Source organism: Coenobita brevimanus, chromosome 4, assembly GCF_032717465.1.
Source record: "Coenobita brevimanus isolate Jiangsu-jjx chromosome 4, ASM3271746v2, whole genome shotgun sequence".
Lineage (NCBI taxonomy): Eukaryota > Metazoa > Arthropoda > Malacostraca > Decapoda > Coenobitidae > Coenobita > Coenobita brevimanus.
The window spans coordinates 37,631,879-37,655,745 of NC_136957.1; the positions used below are offsets into that span (position 1 = coordinate 37,631,879).

A 23,867-nucleotide genomic window follows, 5' to 3' on the forward strand; every position below is an offset into this window, starting at 1 on the left:
CGAAAACCCCCATTTTTATCTTTACTTCCTTACTACATTTTCTTTTTTAATGCATGGAAGAAGGAACCAAAGGCCAGGTACCCGCAAATTGTTGCCTCCACGAAAAAACAAAAACAAGATAACAGATGGCCAAATTCAAGATCCGTTCATTTCGAATCTATGTGACGGGAATGAAAATCGATGAGCTTGTGACGCAGGGTTGAGTCTCCTTGGTTACTAGCCAAACCGACCCTACAGAATAACAAAACTCGGCTATTAACTGAGCTGAATGGGATGAGCCTGTGATGCTGGGATGAGTCTCCTTGGTTACTAGCCAAAAAGATGCTGTAGAAAAACAAAACTAGGCTATTAAATGAGGTGAAAGAGGTTAGGCAGCTTTGTCAGGTAAAATAAAGATTGAATAAAGATAAATAACGGGCTCCTGGCCTTTGGTTCCTTCTTTTTTGCATTAAAAAAATATTCTTGTCTGTTTTCTTCGGATTTCATTGTTGTTGTTGTTGTTGTTGATCTTGCTTTGTCTCGTCAGTTTTGTGATGCTCTGTCTGTCTGTCTGTCTCTCAACTCTGCCGATTTTATGAAAGCTTTTAACTACAATATTCAGCCTTACATGAAACGAGTTTGCTTAGCTGAGAGAGTCTATTGATCAGTGGATTTATCAGCTACCTACATTAAATTTAAACTTTTATGGACGAATTGTGTATCAGTTCAAACTTACACATTACGATCTAGCTTACAGAATTCCAAGCAGTTGATACGTGACGAAAAATTGCAAAAAAAATACGTACTGATGTAGCTCAAGATGTAAATATGAGGCATAGAAACTGGAGGAAGGGTGAACTGATTGGCGTGGGGGGATGGGGGGTGAAGACGAAGCGGTCATGGAGAGGGTGGGGTGATGGGTGTGAGGGAAGGGAGAGGAGGGGGACAGGAGTGATCAGTGGGGTGGGGGTGGATTTGTTACTGGGGGTGGATTTGTCACAGGGGTGCGAATTATCACGGGGGTGGATTTATGACGGGGGTGGAATATTTACAGGGGTGGGATTTTGACGGGAGGGTGGATGTGTCACAGGTGTGGAGCTGTCAAAGGAGTGGAAATGTGACAGAGATGGCTTTGTTATAAAGGTACAATTGTAATAGCGCATAGTACCGTCACAAGGGGTTGAAATGCAACACGGGAAAAAAACCCGTCACATTACCGTCATAGTGGTAAAAACTGTCACGAGGGGATATAATTATCACGGGGGTCATATTGTCACGGGGGTTGATTTGTTACAGGGGTGGGATTGTCACGGGGGTTGATTTGTTACAGGGGTGGGATTGTCACGGGGGTACAATAGTCACAGGAGAGAGAGAGAGAGAGAGAGAGAGAGAGAGAGAGGACATGAATACGCAAAATAGTCTGTTACGTAGTTCCTCAGCGTCTCTCTCTCTCTCTCTCTCTCTCTCTCCCTCTAGGGCTTGGGTCTGTTCATTGTCTTTGTATCTCTGTGTCTCTGATGCTGGGTCTCTCGCGGTAATTATTCTGGTCTCTAACTTACGTCTCAGTTCCTCTCTCTCTCTCCCCGTTTCTGTGCTTCGAATTTCTGTTTTGGTGGCTCTCTTTCCGTGGATAGGTCTCTTAATTTTCCTCTCTCTCTCTCTCTCTCTCTCTCTCTCTCTCTCTCTCTCTCTCTCTCAAAATTTCTTTCTGTTTCACGTCTTTGCATCTCTCAATTTAGGTTTTGTTCTCTTCATCGTCTGTGCATCTCTAGGTGTTTCCGTGGATGAACCTCGCATTTCTGGTCTCCATCTCTTTGGGACTGGTTTTCTTTGTGCCACACTCCACTGGGTTTAACTGGCATGTTCTGTTCCCTTGACTGTGAAGGCTCTCTCTCTCTCTCTCTCTCTCTCTCGTTTGAATTCTGTCCAATAAATACTGCTAAACCCAGAGGTCCAAGACGGGCCAGAAGTGCTAAATTATTCACCCCTACATCCTTCCTCCACCTCCTGAGAGAGAGAGAGAGAGAGAGAGAGAGAGAGAGAGAGAGAGAGAGTGGGCCACACATTCATTCGTACATAATTCAAGCCATCGGAATCCTGGCCTCACCTGAGATGAATAACTATTTTCACATAATTTGGGGATATTTTTCTTACCTATTGACATCCTTCATTAACACCTGTCAGATAATCACTCCGTTTGCTCCCAGGTAAAAAAGAGATAAGAAAAAGGGAAAAAGAAAAGGAAAGAAAAAGCCAATTTCCTGTCATGTCCTTTTGAAGTAAGAAAAGAGAGAGAAAGAAAAATGCCAAATTCCTGTCACGCGTTTTTGCTGTGAGAAAACTAAGTATAGAAACAGATGAACTCTGGGAACTGGTAAGACGTCAATGGTTAGTAGTAGTAGTAGTAGTAACAGTAATAGTAGTAGTAGTAGTAGTTGTAATCCCACACCTATCTGAACGTGAACCCAGTGGACTGCAGGCTGAAGCTGCCCCTCTACAGCAGTCCACTATCGATCTGTCGGGGAACGTGAAGAGAACTGAGGGACACGCGTATCCAGGAGCTACATCAGTGCCACCACGTGAAGGCGTCCCTCTCCAGCGCCTTGGATGAAGAACAAGGACGAAAAACAAAATCGAGGTGAAGTACAACACGAATCGCTCCCTTGGATGAAGTACAAGCAACCCACGAAAAACAATATCGAGGTGAAACACAACACGAATCGCTCTGAAACGAGGTCACAGGGATCCTTCAAAGGCCACGAGTACACGACACTTTAAAGGAACTGAAAGAGGGCAAATGATACACTTAAATTACCTTCATTATTCCGCTCGGGCGACATCTGGCAGTGTTAGTGAGGCCAATTACTGTTTTTTTTTTTCTTTTTTCTGGGTCGGGGCGGGACTAGGAAGTGAAAGGCTGGGGAAAAAACATTATTATTTTCTTTTACCGGGATGTGAACAATGTAGGAGGAAATTACTATTAACGCCCGTCTGTGTGTGTGTGTGTGTGTGTGTGTGTGTGTGTGTGTGTGTGAACAATATAACTCAAAGTGTCGATCCATATTGAACCCTACTAGGTGGAAAAGTTCAGGATCACCCAAGGATGATGCGATATTATTCTTGAAAAGAGCTGATACGAGTGAAGGGTCTAATGATAACTAAAGTTTTATTTTCCTCCAGTTTCCTTTAGTTATGGAAATTCTCTCTCTCTCTCTCTCCATTAGGTAACCTCATTTCTTAAACATCTCAGTTACACAACAACATTTCTCTTCCTCCCCCTTTCTCTTACATAAGCTCATTTCTTATACATAGTCTCTCTCTCTCTCTCTCATCTAACCTCATTTCTTAAACAACCTCTCAGTTACATAACAACATTTCTCCCCCCCCCTCTCTCTCCCTTACATAACCTCATTCCTCATACATAGTCTCTCTCTCTCTCTCTCTCTCTCTCTCTCTCTCTCTTCTCTCTCTCTCCACAAACCAATTACGTCCACTGGAGAAGTCAGTATTACATTTTTCCATCAACTATGCACAAAACTTCTTAAGTTAGGATTCTTATTTATACTCCTTTCACTCTAACCTGGCCTAAAATTACCATCTCTCCATCTTGAACGCTAAGCTGTGACAACAGATTAACACTCGACTATGATGCAAGTCACGAAGAAGTGCTAATGGAGAGGATGTAGGACCATTACACTGTTTTATCCTGCCACTGAGCTATGTAAAATAAGCTGCAAAAGGACGAAAATCTGAGCCAAGTTAGAGTGAGACGACTATAGGTCCCACTACGGCCAGACGATTTAATTAAGCGTAGGGGAAATTCTAGAAGCAGATGTGGAAAAAAAAAAAAACTATTATGTAGGATTATTATCACTTTTTTTTCCGTTTTATTTTTGGTTCACTCGGGGGCAAAATTTCGCCGGGCATTTTACCTATTCTGCTTCTGGCTTTCCTCTGTCGGCAAATATTTTTAGGGTGAGAGAGGTTTGGTTGGTTTCTCTGCCTTAATATTATTCTACTATTTATGCATCATGGGAAAAAATCGTCTAACTTTTCACCTATTATTCACCTATTCTGCTTCTGATTTTCCTCTGCTGGCCAATATTCCAAAGGTGAGAGAGTCTTGGTACGTTTCTCTGCCCGTATATATTTCTCGCTTATTTTATGCGTCTGAGAGGAAAAAGACAACATTTCGCCACACATTTCACCTACTCTCCTTCTCGCTTTCCTCTACTGACAAATATTTCTAAGAAGAGAGAGGCTTGGTAGGTTTCTCTGCCCTTAGATGATCCTCTCCTCGATATGATGAGGAAAATAATGACAGAACTTCATTTAACATTTCATCTACTCTGCCTCTTCCTTTTCCTCAGCTGGCAAATATTCCCAAGGAGAGAGAGGCTTGGTAGGTCCCTCTGTCCATATATATTTCTCTAGATATTAATGCGTCCGGAAGGAAAATATGTACAAAGTGTGAAAGAGACGCAATGGAGTAGCAGATGAATTTTTGTCTCTAGCTCCGGACGATTTTATTCATGTGGGAAAAAGATTACAAAAAAATAAATAAATAAAATGGTGGTCTGCCTTTCGTAATTAAGTTTCTGAATGCTGGAAAGGGGTTAATGACACTGGAGAGGTGAGAGAGAGAGAGAGAGAGAGAGAGATCGTTTTCAAGCTGGTGCACTCTGTTTACGCTCTTTAAAGCTGCACTTCTCTCTAATAATGCTCTGCTTGTCATGAGAGAGAGAGAGAGAGAGAGAGAGAGAGAGAGAGAGAGAGAGAAAGAAAGAAAGACAGAGAGAGAGAGAGACTCATTTCCTCACCAAAGTTGTCTCAAGAGCAAAAAGGTGAGGCAAACTTTTAAAAGCTGATTTATGTCGGGAAAAAACTGCTAGTGAGTTGAAGGAGTCGTTTTCTCTCTCTCTCTCTCTCTCTCTCTCTCTCCAATTCGTACTCTCCTGAATTTAGAGTATGACTTTCTCGACTCCCCCTCAATCCCAAATTCCGTACTTCTTTTCCATGCAAATTCTCTCTCTCTCTCTCTCTCTCAGATTCGGAAGTTAACGAGGTCAGACAAACTAGAATGAAAGTGGGGTAGAGGAGGAGGAGGAGGAGGAGGAGGAGGAGGAGGAGGAGGAGGCAGCGATACAAAACGAAAAAAAACTGGACAAAACAAAGAACACAAAACCACCAATTCCCAGCGTTACCAAAAGTCCCACATTCTTTTCCCAGCCATAGCCACACTTATGGATTATTTTGAGGTTATTTCCAAAAGATTCTGTATTACTGAAAGAAATCCTACCTGTCGCCATAAAATAAATCCACTAACCCATTCACTGCCTTTAAAATCCATTCACCATATCACTGTTTTAAAAATCTAATAAACTTTTCACTGTTTTGGACCTAATTTTTGAGTTAATCTTTCTTTCTTTTTTTTTTTTTTGCTAAGAGAAATATGTCTTAGCAATTGGAATGTTAACCCCATGATTCCTGTGAGTTAATGTTAGGATCTCCACAATATGGCGAATGGAGACCTACTGCATTTGCTGTCTTTTTTTCCGTCTTCCTCCTCTTAATTTCACTTTTCAATCTGTTGCCACTCCTTCGTTTCTCCTCACCTTAAATTATATACAACTGTTCCTGAGGCAAATACTCCTAAACGTATCCTTTTTTTATTTTAGAACTTCTCAAGGGTTTTATGGGGTTAAAGATCAAACCACACATAAACACAATTATGGGGATGCTATGTTATTGTATGTTAATTATCTTGGCAATTTGCGCAGGAGTATGACACTGTAATGCACCTGCGTGGAGACCATCAGGCATTCTCTTCTAAATGTTGCTTTATTCTTAGGTCCAGACTATATTTTTTATTTCATTTTACCTTGCGAGTGACACTGTGAACTATACTTCCTTTTTTTTTTTTATCGAGGTGAAGATGCACTTGACAGGTTGGTGATTATTGGCTGATTGCAACATTACTTCATAATCCAGCATTATTAACTGACAACAAATATCTGAGGGGGAAATTTGGGTTAGTAAATATTTTCTGGACATGTTGCATTCAGCCAGTCATCATCAACCAGTCAAGTGCATCTTCGCCTCAATAAAAAAAAAATGGAAGTATAGAGAAGGCAGATGTGCGCTAACCCCTTCACTACAGACGTGTCTTGCGATGAAACAAAATCGTCTGGTGGCGGCAAGAACGTACCGAATAAATGCTTCATCGAGGCAAAACACACACACACACACACACACACACACACACACACACACACACACACACACACACACAACTTTCATAAATACTATAAAAAAAATCTTCAATCCTATCTCTGCTTTGGGATCACTGGGGTATTGTATTTTCAGGCCTATATCAGACGATTTTATTCAGCTGTGAGTATATCGTTGAAGTAGAGGGCGTGAAAGTATACAGGAATCACGTTATCGAAGTATTCTCCTTTCACTGTCAGCCTAAATTTTCGTCTCTGCGACTTACTTCACGTAGCACGGTGACAGAAATACATTCTACAGTTCTACATCCCTTTCCACAGCACTTCTTCGTGACTCTCCGTATTTCACAGTTAATCTTTACAGCTCAGCATTGAAAGAGGAGAGATGGTAATTTTTGGCAAAGTTAAAATAAAAAAGGTATAGTAACACTGAGAAACGAAACAGTATTTTATTATCATCTGTTCACCTTACCTAGGCGTAAATTTGCTCTCTTTCCATCTTGAATGTTGAGCTGCAAAAGAAAGACATTAACCCTAGAAATGCTAGTCACGAAGAAGCGAAATGGATAATGAGCCGTAGTAGTCTTTTTCTACCAATGATCTACAGGAAATCAGCTGCAAAGGGACGATAAAATATCCGTCTCGTTAAAACACACGAATTATAGTGTTCTTTATACGTCAAGTGATTTTATTCAGCTTAGGATTAACCATTTGTACTGAAGGGGTTAATTCCTGGTAACACTACACAATATTTAAAATCTAAGCGGCAAAAGAGTTTATCCGTCGAACCCACTCGTAACTTTTGGCGCGCAAATTATGTAAACAAACTACTTTCGAGTCCGCCCTCCTTTTCCTTTTTCTTTCCTTCTCTTTTTCTTTTTTTTTTTTTACACACCAAACTATTGCTTTTGGCTTTTACTTTTTGGACGGTGTAATATTAGGTGTCAGTTTTAAGGAATTTGGGAAAAACCTTAACCATTAACCCAAATAAACCGTTTAACTCTGATATACGTGAAAGGCTGGGCAATTTGTGGAATTTTAACACTGTTTTTATGTAATATTGAGTAAACTATAAAAAATAAATTCCTGTATGTAATGTAATACTGTTTCTGAACGTTATTTATACTAAGACACACACACACACACACACACACACACACACACACACACACACAAACTCTCTCTCTCTCTCAGGTCCAATTAAAAACTTCCATTTTGCGAGCGAATCGAAGCATCAAAGAGAAAATCACACCTAACTTTCAAGCTAACTTTCTCACTACAAGGCTACTAATTTTCACTGTTCATCATCATCATTATCATTATCATCATCATAATTATCACCATTATTATCATTCTTGTTACCACGATGATAATGACGATGATGATGATTACTACTACTTGCATCATCATCATCATCATCATCATCCCAATTATCATTCCATCCCAAAATTCTACTATATACCTATTTGAAACAGGTGCCATTCTCTCTCTCTCTCTCTCTCTCTCTCTCTCTCTCAGACATCCCAGTAATAACCAATTCTCTCCACAATATCAGAACTGTTGAAACGAACAAAAACATTCCTCCTCCTCCTCCTCCTCCTCTCCTCTCTTCTCTTTTTCTCCTCCTCTCCTCTCTTCTCTTTTCCTCTTCCTCCTCCTCCTCTCTTCCTTCTCCTTCCTTATCTCGTCCTCCTCCTGTCTTCCTCCACCTTCCTTCTCTCTTCCTCCTCCTCTTTTCTTCCACTCGTTAGCATGTCCTTTGCCTGAGTCCCATTTCACTTGTCGTTTCCTTTATTTCTGTAATGTCTTCCCTTCCCTCTACCAGACGCTGTGGTTTATTTCTTTACTTCCTTCTTTTCATCCTTTACAATAACGATATACAATAAAACATGACTGAAATTTCACTAACTTCCATATAATAATAATAATCATCATCATCATCATCATCTCTCCGACGTGCTTATCCCACACAATGATAGGGTGATGACAGAGAGAGAGAGAGAGAGAGAGAGAGAGAGAGAGAGAGAGAGAGAGAGATTCAGAGGGCCATGTTAGCTTCATCACCATCTCCCCAGCCAACACCTAAGCGTAACTGACAAGGATAGCAGCCAACAAAGATCCCCCGAGACTACGACACAACCATCGACTTTTAAATCTAGGTTCCCATTTCAACTTTTGACGCAAACAAGAAAACTATTATTATTCAGCACAAGAAATATTTACCACAAAGTCAAATGGAGGCAAGAGAAAGAAAATATTTAAACGGGGCATAAGAAAAAAAAAAATCCCACGAAGTCAAAGGAAGACGTCAGAAAGAAAAAGATAACATTTAAACTGAACATGAAAGAACAGGAAAATATTTAAACTGAACATCAAAAAAAAAGGAAAACATTTAAATTGAACATCAGAAAGAAAAGGATAATATTTAAATTGAACATCAGAAAAAAGGGAAATATTTATATCGAACGTCAGAACTGAACAACAGAAAGAAAACGCAAATTCTGAAGGGGGTACTCACTTGTATTGAAGCTCCATAATTCTGCCGTAGAGCCCCTGAGGTCCTGGTAGCCCCCATATATAAGCATGGCGTCCCCCACCATGACGGCAGTGTGAGCCCGGCGTCCAGTGGGTCCGGAGGTGTTCCCTGTACGCCCACGCCCGAGCCCACACCCGCCCCGACCCTGATCCTCTCCCCGCCACTTCTGCCACTCTTTGGTCTGCAAGAAAAAAAAAGGGGAGACTGAAACATACACGAAAGAGGGTCTAAGTTGGGCCAAAATTGTTGTATCTTTTCAATAAATACGATTTTCACGTATTAATGTAATCCCTTTTACTAAAACATGTACAGAAAAAATATAATGTTGAGGTGGAATGAGTCTACAATATCAAGAACAATTCTCTTTTTAATTCATCCTGGCCCAGGTGTAAATGTTATTGCCACCTGTAACGATACCCAGTCAACTATTCCCGCCACTAAAAGATATACTGTACAATTCTCAACAGTGTCTTAAATAGGGCAAGTTTTCCCAGACATTTTGATCATTCCTCAGCTAAGCATGCGTCACAGATGGCATAATGGCGTACCAAAAATAATAACAAACACAGTAGTAACTAGATTCGGTCTATTTGCTGATGGTCAAACGCTCCTATATACCGGGTGTGACCTTATGGGGAAGAGGGAAGTAGCTGAGGGATGTCTGTATAAATAGGCACCCCTCTCCAGCACCATTGTGAGTTTACAGCTGCACAAACAAAGGTGACCCAGTTACCAAGACGCAGCTTCAACAAAATGTGATACAATGGGCAGGGAGCACATACTCAGATGGATGGCCCTAGTACACTAAAAATTAATAGGCTGGGACATTAGCAGGTAATTGCAGCTTATGCAGGTGAAGTTTGTATTGTATATGACTAATGTTACAATTTTTGTATTTGTAAAGCCGCAAACGTGCTTCAATCGATAGTGAATTCCTTTGGAGGCAATGGTGCTTCTGAGACACGAATGACCAATTACTACTACTACTACTACCATTATTATTGTTATTATTATTATTATTATTATTATTATTACTATGTGTGTGAAGTTTAACAAGCCACGCTAAATGGCGGGGGGGGGGGAGAAGAAATAAGAAGAAGCCAGGGACTTACAGCCTTAACCACTTCACTCTGATGATGTATTCTGTATTCCACTACTGCTACCACCAGACGATTTTATTCAGCAATGGGGAGAATTTCTTGAACTGGAGGGGTTAGATACAGCCTTCATTAACCCCTTTCATTACTAGAGCTGTGTTCCAAGCTGAATAAATCGTCTGGTGGCAGTAGGAATATGAAAACAGGTCAGTGGACTGAAGTGTTAATTACAATAGGCTTGGCATTTTGCACAAACATATTAAGTAGAGTTAATTACTGAGACAATAGCACCCACATGCTCTGATACGCATGGTAGATTCAAGAATATATATAAATTATTCTGTGTATATCCATATTATTATTATTATTCTTATTATTATTATTATTATTATTATTCACCTACCCCAATGCTATGAATAATTAAAGATTATATGTTTGTCTTTCACACAAGTCATCATCATCATCATCATTATTCTCCTCGTCGTCGTCCTCCTCCTCATGATCATCATCATGATCATCATCATCACCATCATCATCATCCTCCTCCTCATCATCATCATCATCATCATCACCAACATCAGCAGCAGCAGCATTATCGCATTCCCTCAGAAGACAGAATTATTTATGATTGTGTTTTGCAGCATTTACCATTATCATCATCATCATCAATCATATACACTCCACCACCAGAAATATTAGTAATCTTATATCTGCCTTCCACATCAATCATCATCACCATCATCATCATCAATCAGCCTCCATTATTACTCCCCTTTATTGACTCAAAGACAAGAAAGGTAAACATATTTCTCACTAAAAGCATTAACACAACCCAAGGACTCAAGTATGTATGTCCTGTATGTAGTATGTATGAATGTATGAGTGTACGTATGTATGTATGTTATGTATTTGTATGTATGTATGTATGTATGTATGTATGTATATATTTACGTATGTATTTATGTATTTATTTATTTCTGCAGCAATTTATTCAGCTCTGGAAAAAAATAATCGAGGGGGATAATATAGAAATAAACCTTCATTTACTCCTTCACCAAAGAACTTCCACCAAAAGCTGAATAAAATCGTCTGGAGGTACCACGAATAAAACAGAAGACACGTCCTCGAACTGAAGTGCTTAGCTCCTTCACTGGTGCTGGAGAGGGACGCCTGCACGAAGTGGCACCGATATAACCAAGCGACTCCACTGCCCGGTTATAAAAAAGTGTCCCAACAGAAAAAGAAAAAAGAGGAAAAAGAAACAGAAAAAGAAAGAAAAAAGAAAGAAAAAGAAAAAAGACCAGGAAAAGAGAAAGAGAAAAAAGGAAAACGAGAAGAAAAAAGGAAAAACAAAGAACATAAGAAAAATGTAACAGATAGAATATGGGGTTATAGAATTCAGAATAGATGTCATCGTACTGACGTGGTTAATGGAATCTACGTTAACCCCTTCAGGTACACGCAGGAGGCGGTGTCCAAGTGGCTAGAGACGCCTGGTGTCCGAAACGACGGCTGGGGCAGGGAGCAGGTCGGTGGATTTCGCTTAAAACATAGATCATAAAATCATCGTGAATTCGTACGGTGGGTACTGGTGCCCTAGAGGTGATATGGGAAGGTGTGTGGCATGGGAGGACTACTCACACACACACACACACACACACACACACACACACACACACACACACAAATCGTCTTGAGGCTCAGGGGTAAAAAATGTGACGGAAACGTAGAAGATAAAGAGACAAATCGACAAACTTACATTTATAGAGAAACATAAACAGACAGACAAATGCTTTAGATACACATATTCGAACGAGACAATTAGATAGATAAATACCAGATAGATAGGAAGACAGGTAGACATATGAGTTAGACCGACAGATAGATAGATGGATAGACAGATAGATCACTTGGCCGCAATCAGTCAAATCCTCACAAATCCCATTAGGTCAGATTAGGTCAATGGCTTACAATCATTCCCTATTCAGTCCTCTCTCTCTCTCTCTCTCTCGCGGAAATAATGCGAAATAAACACGCTGAATTGCAATGCCTCAAGACTATAGGAAATCAATGGCAAGTGAGAGAGAGAGAGAGAGAGAGAGAGAGAGAGAGAGAGAGAAAATAATCCAACACAACAGAGTGACGCAAAATAAAATCCCAGTGACAATTTCGGACCCTAAAAATATTCAATCATGTCCCCAATTTTTTACGGCGACTGTACACCCGGTCAAAAAATCCCGTGAATCAGGGTGTTGCGGTGGCCGGTCTGTGTGGCTATAAGGTGGAATCTCCCTAGCACCTATTCCTCAGCGATTTATTATTGGTTATGGCTAGTTAAGATCATTTTGTACCTTACTGAACAGGGTAAGGCGATATTAGAGTGACTCAAGCAACACATATGAGAGTAGTAATGTATAATAAGTAAAATAAATCGCTTAGGAAGAGGTGTTAGGGTGCTTCCTTAACAGACGAGAATAAGAGCATATGAAGTGAGGGATGGTGGTGTGAGGGAGGGGTGTGTGAGGTTAGGGTGTAGGGTTGATTTCTAAGTGGATTTGGAGGTTCCTCAACACCCCTTCTATAGCGATTTGTTCTGAGCAATACAAATTAAAGTCCTTTAAAAATGATACAGATAACACAGAAGAGAATGTTAAAATGTAATATGCAAAATAAATCGCTAAAGGAGAGGTGCTAACAATTTTCCTCTGCTACCTGAATTATGAATCAGGATAAGCTTGACTGCGAGTAGGGATGGGGGAAATGAAGTGAAATGAGGGTGAGAGGTGAGGTTAGGATGTGGAGTGTGGGAGAGATATGCGATGTAAAGGTGTGATGTTAGGATGTGAAGTGACAGGGTGGGAAGGGAGGGTATGAGGTGAGATGGGGTAATGTGGGGATGTGAGGTGGAAGAATGAAAAGGAAGGGTGTGTAAAATCAGACAGTGAGGTGATGTGGGGATTCTGGAATGAGAGGAAGAGAAGGGAGGCTGTGAGGTGAGGAAGGTGTGGGGTGTGGGGTGGCAGGGTAAGAAAGGGTTGTGTGGGGGTGGTGGGGGTGCAGGGTGATCAGAGTGTAAGGTGTCGAGTGTAAGATGACATGGTTGGCAGGGAAGGTGTGAGGAGAGGAGATGAATACAGAACATAGATATGACAGGGTATAAAAGTACAGAGGAAACAAGACAGAAACAAAACTATGGGTCCTTTAAAGGTCATCTGTTATATAGCAGGTTATGACTAAGGTATGTATTCCATGAGTCAAAGACAAGGATAGCAAACCAGGAAGGCTCTCCCCCCACCCACCAATCCCCCCATCCGAAGCCGACAGAAAAAACAGTGGACTAAACTGCAGTATTAAGAAAATGCTATGGAAATTTCAACAAACTCCAATACCATTCAAAATCCATAAACAAATGTCAGACCGATAATACACAGGGCAATCCAGCGCCTCGGCAAATGGGCAATAGGAGAGAATCAATCTATATGCAAATACGACTGAACACTTTAAGGTAAAAATCGGGGCAACTCCAGTCAGGTGTATTGCATGTGATGTTCATGGGGCTGTAAAAACGAGAGAGAGAGAGAGCGAGAGAGAGAGAGAGAGAGAAATCTTTACCCCTAAACAGGTAACGCTGTCATATTAACAGAAAGACGTGCTCCTTAGTTCCAGAAATTTGATATATCTAATTCTACTGTATACTCCTAAGCTCGCGTCTGAACGTCTCCCTGTCCATCTGTGAATCGAATTTACTGAGGAGCATCACACAAAAACGAAAACAAATATCAACAGGTTGCAAGACAACAAGTTGTTACGGACCCTTTGGAGTCTTCTTTGCCCTTTCCCCATCATTAAAGAAAAAAAAAAAAGCGACCTCTATAGGTGGATGATACGACGATTTAAAGCTTTCAATAGTAGTGATCCATGGGTCAAGGAGCTACGAAAAGTGTCACGGCAAATCCGGGCTTAAGTTTCTCAAAAAAGCAAGCGTGTGTGTGTGCTTTTTTCCCCCCTCCGTATTTGCTGTCGTTCTTGGGTTTGGAGAAGCCCAAAAGAGGCCAAAGACCTCTCTCCAGCACACACACACACACACACACGAGGTCTGACTGGTAAGTGCCCGATCATATTTTCTTTTCTCGTAAACCAGTAGGAGCAATGGAATGTGAATCGGTGAAGCGTGACCTTGAATCGTTGTGCGCATGCTCCAATATGTTCAGTGCAGCCGCCGAGCCCAGTCGCTGCTGATAATCGGGCCATGTGTTTGAGGATGCGTTCTTCTTGCTCGTCGCACTTTCGTTTTGTGCAGCGATGACCAAGTGAATCAATTGGCGTTACTGCATGAAATTTTATCAAAAACTTGGTGACACGCAATCTGAAAAAAAACAGATGATGATTAGGCAGACTTTTGGCGATGAAGATATGGGTATTACGCAGATTATGGACTGGTACAATCGCATCAAAAATGGCCGAACGTAAGTGGAGACTAACAAGCGTTCCGGCAGGCTTTCCACAAGCAGAAATCTGGAGGTATCTCATCCAGGATTTTTAGCCAAACACAGGATCACACAGGTCTGGCAGGCTCCCTACTCTCCTGCATTGGCTCCCTGCAACTTTTGGCTATTTCTAAACTGAAGATGCTGCTGAAGAGTTCGAGATTTGGGGACACAAATGGGACAGACAACGAATTCCTTGACAGCCAATATCTGCCAGGCTTTAACAGCAAGCTTCTCTTTCTCATCTCTCCACCTCCTGTTGACTGGTCTTTTTCTGTTACACTTACAATCTCTTGGAGTCCGGTTAGTCACCTCTTATTCTATCAGTTATCCCTTATTCTTACTACATGACCTATGCACCTGTATATTTGTATTATACAGTATATATATATATACACACACACACGTATATATGCGTGTGAAGAGAGAGAGAGAGAGAGAGAGAGAGAGAGAGCATGACCCCCATCAATAGATCCACCCTTGACCTGGAAACATCAGGAGCCTCTTAAGGAGCCTCAATCTTCCAGGCCAACAGTCGGGCCGGACGCAATTAGAGGCACCGTCTGAGCCGCCTTCCTCCCACCACCGCAGCCCCTGGAAAACTGGAACCACGGCATGGAAGGTGGGCGAAAAGGTGAGAAAAGCGACGGAAAGAGTGTGGAATAGACTCGAAATATTGTTGGATTGTGAAAGGATGCGAAACTGAACGAAAGAATGGAAAATAAGCAAAGAAATATTGGGATGTGAACGAAAGGATGCTAAAACTGAACAAAAGAATGTGGAAAAACAGCAAAACATTATAGGATGGTAGGCGAAAGAATGTGAAGTGTCCGAAAGAATGTGGAAAGCGCGAAATACTGTTGGATGGTGAGCGAATGGGTGCAAAAACCTAACGAAAGAATGTGGAAAATAAGCGAAGGAATGTAGGAAGGTGAGCGAAAGGATGCGGAAACTGAATGAGCGCGGAAAATCAGCGATAGAATGTGGGAGGTGAGCAAAATGATGAGAAGACCCTAAAAGGTGGAAAATCAGTGAAGAAATGTGGCAAGTGATCGAAGAGTTATGGAAGACTGGATATATAGAGGGTAAAATCGGCGAAGGAAAGTAGGAAGCGATCGAAGAGTTAAAAAAAAAAAAAAAAAAGTATGAGCCAGAAAGTGGGTGACTTAAAAAAAAAAAAAAATAGTAGGGAATAGAAGCTGAACGAAGGAATGTGGGAAAAAGTGGGTGAAGGAAAGTGAAAAACGGAAATATAAAAAACGAAGAAGAAAGGAAGAGGAAGAAGAAGTAGAAAATGAACAGAAAAATAGGGACACTGAATGGAAAATGAACGAAGAAATGTGGGAAAAATGTGGCTTAAGGATTAAGGAAAGGTGTCCGAAAGAAGAAAAAATAAACGATGGAACAAGAAACCTAAAAAAAAAAAAAAAAAAAAAGACTAAGGAAACCGAGCGAAAAATTATTGAAAACTTTACGTACGAGAGGGTGAGAGATGAACGACTGGATGTGAAACGTGGACGAAGGATTACGGAAGATGAACGAAAAAATATGGAAAAATGGCCCCCAATATGTGAAAAGGGAACAATAGAGATCGAAGAATTATGGAAAACGGAAAATTAGAAAAATTACAACTGAACGAAAATTTGTGAAAAGGAAATATGAAAATTCCTGAAGATATATGGAAAGCTGAATCTGTGGGCTGGGGCGTGAACGAAGAAATATGACAACCGAATTCATGAACTGAAAAATGAGCATGGGATGTGAAAAAGTGCGATTTAGAAAAATGGACGAATAATATTGAAACGTGAACGATATGAGGCAAATAAGTGAAAAATATATATGTAAAAAATAATAAAAAAAAAAAGAATGAAGTGTAAAGTGAATGAATGCATGTGAAAAAGGCGAAGAAATTTGAGAAGTGGACGAAAGAGAAAGGAATTAATTTATACTGTGGAAAATGTGGAAATTAAGTGGAAAAGAAGGAAGAATTATGGGAAGTTGAAAAATAAGGGCCTGAAGGTGAACGAAAAGATATGAAAAGTGAACGAAACGAGAAAAATGAACGAAGAATTATGGCGACTGATCAACGAAGGAAGGACTATTGAAAAATGGAAACTGATCGAACCATTATGCAAAGTATGAAATGTGTCCTCTACGTGATCGAAATAATATAGAACACTGGAACGACTGGGCTGAAAAGTGAACGAAATCATGTTGAAATAAGTGAAGGATTATGCAAAGTAAACGATGGAAAACGGAAATTGAGAAGAATGTGACACTGAATGAAGAAATACAGAAAACTCGAGAGAGGGACGGAAAGTGAACGAATTAATGTGGGAAAAAGAAGGTGAAAAAATTACAAAATGAGCGGAGACATATGGAAATCTTTAACGAGGGGCGGTAAAGTGAGCGAAATAATGAGGGAAGTTATCTGAAGTACTGTGAAAAATAGAATGAATTAGGGGCCAGAACACGAACGAAAGGTTGTGGGAAAGTGACCAGAAAATAAGAAACCGAAGACGTATGAAAAGCGACCAAAGAACTATGAGAAAATGGACGGAATATGGAGAGTGAGCGAATGAAAGTGAGTCATTGAATATGAAAAAAAAAAAAAATGAGCATGGTGAACGAATAAATGTGGAAAAATGTTGGTAAAGGATCTGAAAACTGGACGAAAGAAGGGGAAAATTAACGAATACTGTGGAAAATGTGGGAATCTCAATGCAAACTCGATAATAATAATAATAATAGTAATAATAATAATAATAATAATACTGAAACGAGGAAGTGGAAGGTGAACTAAACGGTGTGAAGGTACACGAAAAATAAGAAAACTGAACGAAATCACGTGGGCAAAAAGCAGGCGAAGGAATGCAGAAACTGAATAATAAATTGTGGAAAATGAGTGAAGAATTACAGAACTGGAACTACAGACTGAAAGGTGAACGAAGATGACACACACACACACACACACACACACACACACACACACACACAAACACACAAAAGAGCGATTAAACGTGGAAAGTGAACGAAGTACTGTGAAAAAAAAATACTGAACGATAAAATACAAAATGAACGAAAGGATATGAAGTGTGATCGAAGAAATAAGAAAAAATCCATTTGGGTTAAAATTGCACGAAAATATAAGAAACCTGAACGAAGAAAAATTATAGTCTTCATTAACTTCTTCAGGTATCAGTAAAGGTGAATCAAATTGGCAGGTGGTAGGAAGACAATTTTTTTTCCTCTCTCTCTCTCTCTCTCTCTCACACACACACACACACACACACACACACACACACACACACACACACACAGCACATTCATTTCCTGAATTACCTTAATTGCGTTGTAATTACTAAATTCCCAAGCCTCTCATTACACCATAATATTATACACAGACCTGTCTATCTGACTGTCTATTTCTGTCTGTTTGTACACTGTTTATCTGTATTACTATTTATACTCATCAATGTCTATCTATCTATCTATGTATTTATCTATCTGTCTGTCTGTCTGAATTTACTGTATCTGTTAACTTACATTACCATCTTACTGTTTATAATACTATGTATAATACTGTCTCTATCTAGCTATTTCCATCCATCTGTCTATCTATCTATCTACTGCTTGACGCCGCATCTTGTGAGTGGTGTCCTCAATAAAAGAAACTCCAAGCATTTCTGTCCCTTCTCAGTAACAACCCCTCCGGCCATTCTCCTCAACATCTTGGCTTCCTAGGTATTCACACCCCTTCCTCAAGCACTTATTTACCATCTTAAACTACGGTATCTTCTAGGCCTTCCATACAATCTTACCTACAACCCCTTCAGTACGACATCTTTATATTTTACTCCTATCTAGATTCACCTTCTTTTCAACTTTTCACTTCCTCAACACACTCCAGTCAATTCCAGTCACCTCCATATACTTCCTTTTCACAGCGAATCATTATCACCCATTAAGTCATCATTTTACTCGTCTCTACCCTAGCCTCCTACTTTCCAATTCCTCTACGTACTTTCACGGATTCTAATGCTTCTCTACTTGCATTTATACACCGCGGGTTACAGTCTCTCTTACGAACCACCACTATACTCCTTACATTCACATTCTACTGTGCCTTCTACTTCCTTTGCATAATTTCACCTATTCTGTACCTCTACCACTTGCTTTATTATATCCTGGTTACCATCTCTTTCAGCATTCATTAATTTACTTTGATCTTCCTCCACCGTCAGACATCGCCCTACTCAAATGCCACACAACACTGTCAGCAAGGAATATACCACCATCGGAATATATAAGTTTTAAAGAGTCTTTCTCTGAGATTTCCTTACTATCACTCCCGTTTATGAATCTCTTGTAGACACTCCCTTCATAGCACTACGCACTTTTCTTCCTTCAGCCACTCTTACCACCATTTTCTATGCGCGCTTCCCCCCCCCCCTCGTCTACAGTTGCACAAAGATATATACGTACCATCACAAGCATTTCCAGAGTCTCCTTCACTTAATTTCACTTTATTTCATCACGGGTTACTATCATTCATGAATCGTCACCTTACTCTTGCAGTCGTTTGCTTATGTTTAGACAAAGACTTATTTTCTGATGATAATTTCTGAAGTGCGTGGCAAAGAATATGTCTGGCCTCTCTATCAACACCAACTGCTGTCAAGTGAGATGCTACCTGATCACATCCAATGAACATAATAACGCACACAACAGTCACACGTACGAGGCTTGTCTTCCTTTTCCAGATGCAAGTTTTAAGTTGTGGGTCATCATAAATATATTCACACTATGAGAGGTGCTGGGGAGAGACGCCTTCACGTGGTTGCACCGACGCGACTGGGCGGTGGAGCTTACTGGTTATAAGTACAAGCAGCTTTCAATTCTCATTCCATCCTACTGAATTAAAAGAAGGATGATGGGCTGCTAAAGACGGTCACTTCTAGCCTGTAGTTCAGTGGGTTCACATTTTGATGAACCTGGGATTACTACCACAACTACCACCACCACCACCACTACTACTACTACTGTTCTTTTTACTACTACTACCACAAAAGTCCACATAGTTTTATTATTACCAAGGAACACATCATCATCATCATCATCATCACCACCACCACCATCATCATCATCATCAAAATTTGCAACCTTTCATCACTCATCATCAGTCTCTATCTCTTCCATTACAAGGCTAATTATATGAGTTTGTGAGATGAATGAAAAATTAAGCCTCTTTTCATTTTACCTCCCTGATATTAAAACTCTGCCTGGTTAATATTACGAGAGAGAGAGAGAGAGAGAGAGAGAGAGAGAGAGAGAGAGAGAGAGAGAGAGAGAGAGAGAGAGAGAGAGAGAGAGAGAATCAGAACAATATTTGCTTACCAAGAAGAGATTAATTAGCGATGAGAGAGAGAGAGAGAGAGAGAGATACCTTGGTCCAATATTTGCTTGTTCAGAAGAGATTAATTAATGATGAGAGAGAGAGAGAGAGAGAGAGAGAGAGAGAGCTTGCTTGTCTTGATCAATTAACGATATTCAAATTTAATAAAGAATATTCAGTAATCTTAGGGAGTATAACTGACAGGCGTTTGGTCATTATAGGAAGACGAAGGTGAAGGTAGTGTTATAAGGGAATTATACTGAAAATTATAACCCTAGCAAGAGACAAGAATGGCCACATATATATGAGCTGTTTTTATGCTGCTCGAGTCTGTCTAGTAGTGCAAGCCCATCAACAAAGTGGAAAGAGGAGTAATAAACAGTAACAGAAAGGACAGGGGGAACAGGAAGAGAGGAGGACAGGCACAGAAAAAGACTGAAGCATGAAGGATGAAATGGGAAGAGAGGAGGACAGGCAAAGAATATGCATGAGGCATGAAGTAAGAGGAGGGAAGAGAGGAGGACGGGCAGACAAAAAGAATGACGCATGAAGAAAGAAGTAGCAAGACAGAAGGACAGCACATGAGACATGAAGGAAGAGGTAGGATGAGAGGAGGGCAGGCACAGAAAAAGAATGAGGCATGAAGGAAGACGTGCGAAGAGAGGAGGACACAGAAAATGAATGAGACTTGAAAGAAGAGGTAGGAAGAGAGGACAGGCACAGAAAAAGAATGAGGCATGAAGGAAGGAGTAGGAAGAGAAAGGGAGAGGAACGGAAAATGAATGAAAAGGGAAGGCAGAAGCAGACAGCACTACATCGAGTGAGTGGATGATGAAGCATATAGAAGTAAATTATATACCGGCAAGGGCACAGCATGAATAAAAAAAAAAGGGAGCTAAATCACACACACAAACACACACACACACACACACACACACACACACAATCAGTAAAAGAAAATGAGAATGCTGACAAAAAAAAATCCCAAAAATTAATCCCAGCTGTGGCAAAGAAGAGTCTAAGAATTTTCATATCGTTAATATAATCTTCAGTGTTTCTCCAAAATCCTCAAAGACATGTCACAAACAACCTTGTATAGCCTATCTCTGTGACTGGGGCTAGTGGGGGCTACTGGTCCTCAGGCAATGGACTGTCTAGGTATTATTATTCAGAGTAATAGTATGCCTTTTCTCTCTCTCCCTCTCTGACTTGGCCTAAAATTTCCACCTCTGTCTCCAATGCTGTGTTGTAACTCTAGATTAACACAAGTATGCCATGCTAGTCACGAAAAAGTGCTATGGAGAAGACGCAGAACCGTAGCATTGTCTTTTTTGTGCCAATGAGCTACATGGAAGAAAATCTAGGCCAAGTTACGGTCATTTTTTTTTAAATACCTGTTACGGTGAGAGGAATAAAAATAGCTACTGGGTAAAAAGAAAAAAAAAGTAATGTTTCCATAATCTTTTCGTTACTACAGAAACAAGATCCATTATATTTCAAGTCACTTAAAAATTACTGTTGTTCCCATAATCTTTCGTACCCACAGACACGGTACATTAATCAAACTAGTACCATAATATTTGGATCATCGTAGGAAAAGTGTAGGAGGGAGAGGGAAATTGTTGGAGGGGAGGAGGGAAATTGTAGGAGGGAGAGGGAAATTGTAGGAGGGAGGAGGGAAATTGTAGGAGAGGAGGAGGGAAATTGTAGGAGGGAGGAGGGAAATTGTAGGAGGGGAGCAGGGAAATTGTAGGAGGGAGGAGGGAAATTGTAGGAGGGAGGAGGGAAATTGTAGGAGAGGGAAATTGAAGGAGGGAGGAGGGAAATTGAAGGAGAGGGAAATTGAAGGAGGGAGGAGGGAAGCTGTTGGAGGGAGAGGGAAATTGTAGGAGGGTGAGGGAAATAGTAGGAGGGAGAGGGAAATTGTAGGAGGGTGAGGGAAATTGTAGGAGGGAGAGGGAAATTGTAGGAGGGTGAGGGAAATTGTAGGAGGGGGAGGGAAATTGTAGGAGGGAGAGGGAAATTGTAGGAGGGAGAGGGAAATTGTAGGAGGGGGAGGGAAATTGTAGGAGGGAGAGGGAAATTGTAGGAGGGAGAGGGAAATTGTAGGAGGGTGAGGGAAATTGTAGGAGGGGGAGGGAAATTGTAGGAGGGGGAGGGAAATTGTAGGAGGGGGAGGGAAATTGTAGGAGGGGGAGGGAAATTGTAGGAGGGGGAGGGAAATTGTAGGAGGGAGAGGGAAATTGTAGGAGGGAGAGGGAAATTGTAGGAGGGTGAGGGAAATTGTAGGAGGGGGAGGGAAATTGTAGGAGGGAAAGGGAAATTGTAGGAGGGGGAGGGAAATTGTAGGAGGGAGAGGGAAATTGTAGGAGGGAGAGGGAAATTGTAGGAGGGGGAGGGAAATTGTAGGAGGGGGAGGGAAATTGTAGGAGGGGGAGGGAAATTGTAGGAGGGGAAAGTTGTAGGAGGGAGAGGGGAAATTGAAGGAGGGAGGAGGGAAATTGTAGGAGGGGGAGGGAAATTGTAGGAGGGAGAGGGGAAATTGAAGGAGGAGGGAAATTGTAGGAGGGAGGAGGGAAATTGTAGGAGGGAGGAGGGAAATTGTAGGAGGGGGAGGGAAATTGTAGGAGGGAGAGGGGAAATTGAAAAAGGGAGGAGGGAAATTGTAGGAGGGAGAGAGAAACTGTAGGAGGGAGGAGGGAGAGAACCAAAGGGCGAATCAACATGAGAGGGAAGGAGGGTCAACATATGTAATTGGTACCACAAACAATTACATCAAACGACGCTGCTTGTTGACTCTCTCTCTCTCTCTCTCTCTCTCTCTCTCTCTCACACACACCTCATACGGCGCTCGTCACGAAGAGGTGCTAAGGAATGGATGTACAGCTTCAGTGTTTGTCTTTCTCTGCCACTGAGCTACGTGAAATAAGCTGCAAAAAGGACGAAATATTTGAGCCAAGTTAAGGTGAAAGGACTATAGTATGAACACTCAGGCTTCAGAGTGTTCATGATGCCAGTATGAACACTCCTAGGCTCTAATTTTCACACTGGAATAAAATCGTCTGGCCAAGTAGAATACGAGAATAGACGCAGCCGAGAGAGAGAGAGAGAGAGAGAGAGAGAGGTGAGATGGTTTACCTTCATAATCGATTACATTTATTTCTTGCTGTCACCAGACGATTTTCTTCAGCTCTAAACAAACCCCCCTAGCCGTGAAGGGATTAATGAAGGCTGTATCTAACCCCTCCAGGTAATTAAAATCTCATAAATTGAAGAAAAACGTCTGGATGTTAGATTTAAGCAATACGTACTCGGATTGAAGGGGTGAATAGACGGGTCAACTGTTTGGAGAGGAAGGTAAGATCGTGTGTGTGTGTGTGTGTGTGTGTGTGTGTGTGTGTGTGTGTGTGTGTGTGTGTGTGTGTGTGTGTCCAAAACTGTCTCTATGAATCCTATCTCCACTACCACACACTCAACTACATATTATTCACTCCAAAACCCTACTATTCTGCTCAGCTTAAGGAAATAGTAGAGGTCAGAGGTCTAACGGGTCACTCAACAGGGAAAGAAGGTCAACGTACATAATTGCCACCACCACCATTTCCATCAAACGAGGCGGCTCCGTGTGTGTGTGTGTGTGTGTGTGTGTGTGTGTGTGTGTGTGTGTGTGTGTGTGTGTGTGTGTGTGTGTGTGTGCTTGAAGAAATATATGTACCCTAAGTATGTATGTGTGTATGTAGGTAGGTAGGTAGGCAGGTAGGTATATATGTGTGTATGTATGTACCGGCATGTATGTATGTATGTGTGTATGTATTCTAAATCAGCATCTCAAAAAACCCACACAATAATAATTAAATTACTTAATCCCAGATGCACACATGTAGACAGGCATGAATGTACAGCATCTATGTATGCAGCCTCAATCTGCACGTATGAGTGAATGTATGTATGTATATATGTATGTATGTCTGAATGTACCTTATGTATGTACTGTATGTGTATGTATGTATGTATGTGTGTATGTATCTATGTATTCTAAATCCACCTGACTATTCACACAGGCTTCACTTTAATAATTACGTTAGTTATTCCCAAATGACCGATACATTCTGACATACGGCCACACACAATGACGAGGACATG

The 23,867-nt window shown here is 41.0% G+C and overlaps 1 protein-coding gene across 1 annotated transcript in view; it reads right to left on the minus strand.

Annotated features, from left to right (window-relative positions):
- Positions 1-23,867, minus strand: part of LOC145395716 (uncharacterized) — a 134,481-nt gene that overhangs the window by 80,121 nt on the left and 30,493 nt on the right. Inside the window, exon 3 of the mRNA XM_080269260.1 lies at positions 8,728-8,926. Coding sequence (XP_080125386.1) covers positions 8,728-8,926 — 199 coding nt within the window. The remainder of the gene's footprint in view (positions 1-8,727; positions 8,927-23,867) is intronic.